Source organism: Sinocyclocheilus anshuiensis, unplaced genomic scaffold (assembly GCF_001515605.1).
Source record: "Sinocyclocheilus anshuiensis isolate Anshui unplaced genomic scaffold, SAMN03320099.WGS_v1.1 scaffold794, whole genome shotgun sequence".
Lineage (NCBI taxonomy): Eukaryota > Metazoa > Chordata > Actinopteri > Cypriniformes > Cyprinidae > Sinocyclocheilus > Sinocyclocheilus anshuiensis.
Window position 1 is genome coordinate 760,831 of NW_015547683.1, and position 9,803 is coordinate 770,633.

At 40.9% G+C, this 9,803-nt stretch overlaps 1 protein-coding gene across 2 annotated transcripts in view; it reads left to right on the forward strand.

Annotated features, from left to right (window-relative positions):
* The window catches only part of LOC107703179 (olfactomedin-like protein 2A), a 27,591-nt gene that overhangs the window by 14,542 nt on the left and 3,246 nt on the right, over positions 1 to 9,803 (forward strand). The window contains exons 2-6 of one of the 2 annotated variants that reach the window (XM_016505735.1): positions 524 to 787; positions 6,352 to 6,459; positions 6,555 to 6,734; positions 6,817 to 7,084; positions 9,532 to 9,777. In XM_016505735.1, the coding sequence (XP_016361221.1) occupies positions 524 to 787; positions 6,352 to 6,459; positions 6,555 to 6,734; positions 6,817 to 7,084; positions 9,532 to 9,777 (1,066 nt within the window). The remainder of the gene's footprint in view (positions 1 to 523; positions 788 to 6,351; positions 6,460 to 6,554; positions 6,735 to 6,816; positions 7,085 to 9,531; positions 9,778 to 9,803) is intronic. The other variant, XM_016505734.1, reaches the window with a different exon arrangement.

Sequence of the window (9,803 nt, forward strand, 5' to 3'; positions counted from 1 at the left end):
ATATATATATATATATATATATATTTTTTTTTTTTTGATTCAGCAAGGACAAATTAAATTGAAAAAGACTTTTACATTGTTACAAAAGATTTCTTTTTTTTTTCTTTTTTTTTACATGCTGTACTTTTGACATTTCCATTAATCAAAGAACTTGATTCTAAGAAATGTTACTTGATTTCTGTAGGTTCATGTGAAAATTCTAGGAAAAAAAATCAACTTTGTCATGACAGGAATAAATTGCATTTTAAAAAATTACAATTGAGAAAGTTATTTTAAACTGTAATGTATAAAATTATTATATATTTCAGTTTGTACTGTTTTAATTTCTGATCAAATCAATGCAGCCTTGGTGAGCATAAGCGACTTCTTTCAAAAACATTTTAAAAAACGTACCGACCCCAACTTTTCAATGGTAGTGTGTATACTGTATATCATCACTATGCCACAAACGTTTTTTGAAAACATGTTGTATATTTTTTCTTATATATTCCTTTGACCTTCTTACATTCTCTGTCTCTGTCAGATTTTTGGTGAGCCAGAGCCGGTCAGGATGGTATCTGAGGGCTCAGACTGCCGCTGTAAGTGTGTGATGCGGCCACTGAGCATTGAGGCTTGCACCAGGCTCCGTGACGGAAGCTTGCGAGTGGATGATTTTTACACTGTGGAGACGGTCAGCTCAGGTTCCGACTGTAAATGTTCCTGCACGGCTCCTCCCTCCTCACTCAACCCATGTGAGAATGAATGGAGAACAGAAAAACTCAGGAAACAAGCTCCTGAACTACTCAAGGTAAATACTGGCGTTTTCCTCAGGTCAGGAACTTTGGACTTTGGAGGAAAGCTTTCCTTTAAAAGAATTCTCCAATTAAGTGACATTTTCCACCAATACAACAATAACTGAGGTCCTATTACTTTTTAAAAAACATTAAAATGGAGATTTTGGACGGTACCACCGCAACAAATCTGTAACATGTATATACAACTAGTTGTAGTAGACCAAAAAGTACATTTTTAAACTGTAGATACAATTCAGTAACAGTAAATTATTTAAATAAATTCAAAATAAAGCAGCTCACATATTTACTTTGACTTATTGAGGTTGGCCAACATTTTAAGAAGGTTAACATACCTTTATTGACAAATTGTTAAAAACTGAGACTTTTTATTGACATTTAAGATGTTCAAGCCTTAATTTGGCATGTGTTTAACACTGTGTCTACACTGGACAGCGGATAGGCGACAGAATCAGATAGAACCCATTATAATCAGTGAAACTGTCTACAGTGCAGCTTGGCAAAACCCTGAACAGTAAAATGATGCCCTGTTCTATATCTGATATACTCCATGCACTTGCGCTATTTCCGAGAACAGTACAAATGGATTTGGATCGTTCACTTTGACATGTTAGTATATGCAGCCTCAAGCTATTGCGGTGCAGCACATTTACTTGTAACACTTTTTCAAGATATTCAGGCCTGAATTTGGCATTTTTAAATATGTTCAGGAGTTCATTTGGAATTTTTTAAAGGGGTCATATGATGCGATTTAAATTTTTCCTTTCTCTTTGAAGTGTTACAAGCTCTTGGTGCATAAAGAAGATCTGTAAAGTTGCAAAGACTAAAGTCTCAAATCCAAAGAGATATTCTTTATAAAAGTTAAGAGTCAACCACGCCTACCTAAAACGACTCATTCTAACACACCCCCACATGTCTACGTCACGATGTGGTAGAGGTCTGCTACGGGTCCCGAAATATTTTCGGGTTTCGGGACGGGTTCGGGTTAATGTTTAATGAATAGCTTCGGGTTTCGGGTCGGGTTTGGGTTAATGTTTAATGAATAGCTTCGGGTTTCGGGTCGGGTTCAGGTAAATGTTTAATGAATAGCTTCGGGTTCGGGTCGGGCTCGGGTTTATAGCTAAACTAAAACTATATGCAGGCTACACTGCTTTCATAGACGCACGCACACACATTATTGCACACGACAAAACAGCACGGTAACTTTTATTAGTAAAATAACTTCGACAGGCTACTGACTTGCAACGTTATATTTCTCTGCAATGAGGGGGTAAAATCACTGTTTTTGAAGGAACTTAGCCTCGTTGCTTGGAGAGAGAGAGACGCGCAGACGCAGGTTCACACACACAACTTTCATCTCTCTCTCTCTCTCTCTCTCTCTCTCTCTCTCTCTCTCTCTCTCTCTCTCTCTCTCTCTCTCTCTCTCTCTCTCTCTCTCTCTCTCTCTCTCTCTCTCTCTCTCTCTCTCTCTCTCTCTCTCTCTCTCTCTCTCTCTCTCTCTCTCTCTCTCTCTCTCTCTCTCTCTCTCTCTCTCTCTCTCTCTCTCTCTCTCTCACTAATTCAAATAAATTATATAATTAGCCTAATTAATTCAAATAAATGCGATCTTACCTCACTGCATCTCTGTGTCTGATTTTGGCCTTCCAAAAGAGGACGATATCCGCTTCATCATGCCTAGAGCTTTATCCGTGCGGGTCACTGAGGAAATAAATCAACTTTGCACTGTGGATCGCAGGATCAGCTTTCACCGTGGACGAAGCGGAGTCCAGCCCGGGGTCGTCACATGTGGTTGCCGCAAGCCCGCCGGCCGTTTTCTTTACGTTTTCTGACTAAAAGCAACCAAAAAGCCATTTTAAAGTGGTTAAGCAAATAATAATAATCGGCAGAGATCCCAGACCAATACAATTAGTTTGCCTCCTCTATTTTAAAACCCACGAGCCGCCACTGGATCCTGTGAGAGTAGACTACAATGCCGGCTGTTCTGACTCACAGACTGTAAGTAAGTTTTCATATTTAAAGGATTTGCCACTGACACAGTGCCACAGTGTAGAGTAGCGCATGTTGTTTGTCATTTCTCCGATCACAAATGCAGAAATGGTTTTATGTTTACGCGGCGCGATGGAACGCGTAAAAAGACAGTATAAGTCATTATAATCCGTAATTATGTCCCCACTGGATGCAACAAATGCCTCGTTTATAATGGGTTTTAATGTTTTTGTCTCGTCGCTCCGGCCGGACAGGGCATCACAGTATGGTAGGGGCGTTTCAAAAGCTAAAAAATAACAAAAAAACACACGGACACAATTTTGTTTATTTTTCCAAAATGAAGAGTCTAAATTGTTTTCTGTGGTAATAAGCAGCATGCAGCAGATGCTGTCCACCGAGCTTAACCAGAAACATACACATGGCAGATTTTGATATCAAAGAATAGTCAAGTCACCTTTATATAGTGCGTCCGGAAAGTAATCACAATGCTTCACTTTTTCCCCACATTATGTTGTTACAGCCTTATTCCAAAACAGATTAAATTAATTATTTTCCTCAAAATTCTACAAACAATACCCCATAATGACAATGTGAAAGAATTTAGTTTTAAATTTTTGCAAATTTATTAAAAGTAAAATATGGAAATTATTTTTTTTTTTTATAAATTGTTGTTATAAATTGAAGCAACACCTCCCACTTTACCTTTTGGACGTGGCTCATGTTTATAACAGTAATCTTGGGGGGTAGACTCATTTAAAATAATGTAATCATATAGTTTTAGCCAGGTTTCTGTCAAACAGAGCACATCTATGGTATGGTCTTTGATCAAATCATTTACAAAAATAACAATCTCTATAGTGTGATATCTAGGTGAAAGAGTTTCTATGTGTTGAGAATTAACTGATTTCTGTGACATGAGGTGGCTAGCAGATGGTACATACATGTACATAAGTATTCAAAGCCTTCGCTCAATACTTTGTTGAAGCACCTTTGGCACAAATTACAGCCTCAAGTCTTTGAGTATGATGCTCCCATTCTTCTTTGCAGTACCTCTCAAGCTCCATCAGGTTGGATGGGAGCGTCGGTGCACAGCCATTTTCAGATCTCTCCAGAGATGTTCAATCGGGTTCAAGTCTGGGCTACTCAAGGACATTCCCAGAGTTGTCCCGTAGCCACTTTGTTATCTTGGCTGTGTGCTTCGGGTCGTTGTCCTGTTGAAAGACGAACCGTCACTCCAGTCTGAGGACTGTCTCTGTACATCGCTGCATTCATCTTTCCCTTGATCCTGACTAGTCTCCCAGTTCCTGCTGCTGAAAAACATCCCCACAGCATGATGCTGCCACCACCATGCTTCACTGTAGGGATGGTATTGGCCAGGTGATGAGCAGTGCCTGGTTTCCTCCAGACATGACGCTTGCCATTCAGGCCAAAGAGTTCAATCTTTGCTTCATCAGACCAGAGAATGTTGTCCCGTAGCCACTCCTTTGTTATCTTGGCTGTGTGCTTAGGTTCATCTTCCAACAGGACAATGACCCTTCGCACAGGTCTAAGATCCAGAGCGCTCTGGAGCAGGTTTTCATCAAGAATGTCTCTGTACATTGCTGCATTCACCTTTCCCTCCGTCCCCTACCAACCAGTAAGAATTCTGGCTCCCACAGATTGGTTATGTGCCCATGTGAAACACAGATTAGTCCTGTCACTTTAAGAAGTTTCTCCTAATGTCAGCTCATTAGGTGTATAAAACATCTGTCCACACAATCTGTATCTTCCATTTCAACCTCTCCCACCACCATGGGCAAGACCAAAGAGCTGTCAAAGGATGTCAGAGACAAGATTGTAGATCTGCACAAGGCTGGAATGGGCTACAAGACCATCAGCAAGAAGCTTGGTGAGAAGGAGACAACTGTTGGTGCGATTATTCGGAAATGGAAGAAATACAAAACAACCACTCCTTTGTTATCTTGGCTGTGTGCTTAGGTTCAACTTCCAACAGGACAACGACCCTTCGCCCAAGTCTGAGGTCCAGAGCACTCTGGAGCAGGTTTTCATCAAGGATGTCTCTGTACATTGCTGCATTCACCTTTCCCTCCATACTGACTAGTCTCCCAGTTCCTGCTGCTGAAAAACATCCCCACAGCATGATGCTGCCACCACCATGCTTCACTGTAGGGATGGTATTGGCCAGGTGATGAGCAGTGCCTGGTTTCCTCCAGACATGACGCTTGCCATTCAGGCCAAAGAGTTCAATCTTTGTTTCATCAGACCAGAGAATTTTGTTTCTCATGGTCTGAGAGCCCTTCAGGTGCCTTTTACCGAGGAGTGGCTTCCGTCTGGCCACTCTGCCATACAGGCCTGATTGGTGGAGTGCTGCATAGATGGTTGTTCTTCTGGAAGGTTCTCCTCTCCCCACAGAGAAATGCTGGAGCTCTGTCAGAGTAACCATCAGGTTCTTGGTCACCTCCATGACTAAGGCCCTTCTCCCCCGATTGCTAAGCTTGGCCGGGCGGCCTGCTCTAGGAAGAATCCTGGTACTTCCCAACTTCTTCCATTCATGGATGATGGAGGCCACTGTGCTCATTTGGACCTTCAATGCTGCAGAAACTCTTCTGTACCCTTCCCCAGAACTGTGCCTCGATACAATCCTGTCTCGGAGGTCTACAGACAATGCCTTGGACTTCATGGCTTGGTTTGTGCTCTGACATGCACTGTTAACTGTGGGACTTTATATAGACAGGTGTGTGCCTTTCCAAATCATGTCCAATCAACTGAATTTACCACAGGTGGACACCAATCAAATTGTAGCAACATCTCATGGCACTTATGTACGTGTGATTTTTTTATATATATTTTTTTTTTTATAAATTTGCAAAGATTTCAAACAAATTTCTTTCAAGTTGTCATTATGGGATATTGTTTGTATAATTTTGAGGAAAATAATGAATTTAATCCATTTTGGAATAAGGCTGTAACATAACAAAATGTGGAAAAAGTGAAGCGCTGTGAATACTTTCCGGATGCACAGTACATACAGTATATAATGCTTTATACAATAGATTGTGTCAAAGCAGCTTTACAGTGTTAAACAGGAAAGTAATGTGTTGATAATGGAGGAGGACAATAGTAAACAGTCATTTTTTTCAGTTAAAGTCAGTTCATTGTTGATTCTGTGATTTCAGTTCTCTTCAAATAGTGTCTGTGCAATCAAGTCAACAATATTGCCAGAAATTAAGTATCCCCAACTAAGCAAGCCATAGGCGACAGTGGCAAGGAATCAAAACTCCATCCATGACAGAAATGGAGAAAAAAACCTTGGGAGAAATCAGGCTCAGTCAGGGGGCCAGTTCTCCTCTGGCCAGACGAAACCAGCATGGCCAGACCAAAATATCTAGTGTTCATCCTATACACACTGATAGGAAGAAGACAGTCCAATCCGTTTATCCAAAGCTAAATTTGGTTGCAATATCCAAGCCATCCCAATTAATATTACTTGAAGCGTAAATGCACAGTGTGTTTTCATATCGAATATCACATTGGCTCAAAGAATCATTCTTTATTATTCTTTGTTTGTGTTCAGCTCCATTCCATCGTGGATCTGCTGGAAGGAACATTGTACAGTATGGATCTGATGAAGGTCCATGCCTATATGAACAAGGTTGTGGCTCAGATTAACACATTAGAAGAGGTAACCATCTGACTGATCAGACTTGAATGTGAAACATCAATTAAGCTTCAAGTAACTGACAGAAGTATGACACTATTTTGACAATCTCTTCATAGACTATAAAGACAAACCTTACCAGGGAGAATGAGTTTGTAAGGGACAGCGTAGTAAATCTGTCCAATCAGCTAAAGCTCTACGAGAACTACTCTGACATCATGGTGAGCATCAAGAAAGAGATCTCCAGCCTGGGACTACAGCTGTTGCAGAAAGACGCAGCCTCTGACAGTAAAGCACAGGTAACACACACTTTCTCCAACACTATGACACAAATACAAAAGCACAAGATCAGCCTTGTAATTTAAAACTGTATGATTCCAGGGCACAGAGAGTAAAAAGTCCAAGGAGGTCATAAAACCACCCAACAAGAAACCCCCAGCTGTCAAACCTCCACCCAAACAGCCTAAAGAGAAACCCGTCAAGCCCAAGAAAGAGGCTCCTGCCAAAGCATCAAAACCTGTGAAGCCAGACCCCACCAGCAAAACCAAGACCTTAGTTCACCAGACGGGAGTCATCAGGGGGATCACATACTACAAAGCCTCTAAGACAGACAACTCTGAGTCACATTCAGCGGGGAGAGGAGAGAGAGGTACGGCGACCGTGCACATCACATCTGTGTTCAATTAATTTCTTCTGAAAACCACTTCAGTGTAGCTCTACCAGAGTCAAAAGCAATTGGTTTTACTGTGGGTGATAAAATGGGTGAAACACTTCTATATTCTTGAACATCATAGAGACTTGAGGCAACTACTCAGAACACATTAAGATGACTTCTGCCCAGATTTTTGTTTTTCGATTTAGTCAGAGCCAGTCTGCAGGTTTGAGTTGACAGATTTCATAGAAAATTGCATAATGTATGATGGTCTCAGACTTTGATTCCATCCAGTCGGAGGAGATCAAACATGTTTGATATTTTGAGCCAATATTGTTTTCAATAGTCATGCATCTCCTAGCAACAAGGCACGTGTTTGAGCCTGAGTTTGCTGCTGTCTTACAAGTTAGTCTAATCTTTTTTCTTTAAGACGGGTCATCATTTTTTTTTTTTACATTTCATTACAGTTATACATTTAAAGCGGTCCTATTATGCTTTTTCACGTTTTCAACTTAGTCTGTAATGTTGCTGTTTGAGCATAAAAAAGATCTGCAAAGTTACAAAGCTGAAAGTCAACTACAACGAACGACTCGTTTGGACTACAACGCATATTTTCCGGGATTTGTGATATCACAAATATCGACGAATGGGACGAGACCTGGTTGAGCTGCACTAGAGAAGGCAACGAGTGTTATCACTATGTCGGAGACACGCTAGCTTTCCCAAGGCAGACGAACTTAGAGTGGTTACTAAATCGCGCTCAAATTGATTTGATTTTAATGCAATATTTACACTGAAGCTCGCAGGCGGCTATGGTAAGGGACATGACATTTCCCGACCAGTCACCGAGTGCTGCCAATCACAACACACACTGGCCCAGCTAACCAATCACAGCACATTTCGTATTTCAGAAGGCGGGCCTTCATTTGATACAGGAACTATTCGAGCTGTTCATGCCAGACTGGGGAGAGAGGTGTTGTAATAATGTAAAATATGTGAAAAATAATGTGTTTTTCAAAAAACCTAGTATGAGAGCCTGTTCTAGTACACCCCCAAAACAAAATCAAGGCTTTGTAAAAGAGCATAATAGGACCCCTTTAAATAAAAACGTAGATTAGTCCAAATTGAATTAAAAATATAAGACTGATTGTCCCTTGGTTAACTGCTAGTTGGTCAGACTCGTACTTTAGACACTGTCTTAACATAGAGGCTAAGTTTATGCAACTGGCCCTAGAACACCCTAGAAACCTCCCTAGCAACCACCCAAAACACCTTAAGGCTGGAATGCACTACACAACTTTTAAAATCTGACAAGATTTTAAAATGCTAGGGATCATAAACTTGCAGACTTTGTTAACAGTCACAGAGGAAAACTGGACATCACACACACTAAACGACTGAGGATCACACACTACCAGACTTTTAAGTCATTCCATTCACAACAAACTCACGCTGAAACACGTGCCTTGTTGCTAGGAGACGTGTGACAATATGTGTTCTAAAATCAGATCAAAATATCAACCATGTTTGATCTCCTCCGACTGGAATGGATCAAAGTCTGAAGATAAAAAATCAGAAGCTGTGACCATCATGCACTATGCAATTTTCAATGGAATCTGTCAACTCCACTCTGCAGACTGGCTCTTGACTTTCGGCAACTAGCGTCAACTTCTCCAGACTGTAAATTGGGCAAATATTGGCGCAAAAGTTGTGTAGTGTATTCCGGCCTTTAGCAACATGTATCATTGTGGCAGCAATTTTTGGAAATCACCACTCACATTTTCTTCTCATCAATCTGGACCTGAAATCAGTAAAGTGGATCTATAACTTCCTTTCCGGTTATATATGCATCTCTTGAGAGGCAGTAAGAAACTGGAGTTATTTTAGTGAAATTCTATTCTGTATTTCTTTATTTTATCAGCAGTATCAGCAAGAACTTTCCTCTGGGATGAAATCATTTCCATTGCTTTCCAGAGCCAAATATAAAACAGTGACATGCAGGGAAGAGAAAATAATCACAATTTTGCAGAGGTGTCCAAAACTATTACAGTACTGGCCCTGTGTCCTTGAAAGACAGATAGCAGTGATGGAGTGTGTATGAATATCTGATGTACTTATGTCCTGTGCTCATGTCCACGTGTTTAATGTTCCAGACGCTCCACAGTGCAGGAAGAGGAGGCTCAGATTAGGGTCTCTCCGCTGACATTGTCTTACGGAGATCTGTTGTACATGGCATGAGATGAAATGGGCTCAGTGAAGGAATGTCGAATCCAAGCGTTGCAGGCAGAGACTGGGTTACAATGCAGGAAGTTTCTTCGAGTGCAACATCTCATTAATAATACTTTTGATGTGAGGAATCTGAAATGCTCGCGGTAAAACTTCAAGCCAAGGGCTGTAATTTGCCTTTCAAACCCTCCCTGGCTTTCTCCTTATGCTCTTTTCAGAAAACTCTGCCAAAACCCACACTGGCCACCTAACCGAGGACAAAAGAGGCTCCGAGCTAGTTTTGGAAGAGTCTGAAATAACGTTGACTGTACCGCCAATAACAACCACTACGCTTGTTGCTGTGACAACAAAAAGCACCACACTAGCAACCACCAGTGAAGTGCCTATCATGAATTCAACCCTGTTTACACCAGCACCAGAGAAAGCAATGGACAGTGGAGGAAAGTCACACTTGCACAAAGCAGGTACAATTAATTAATTTATATATATA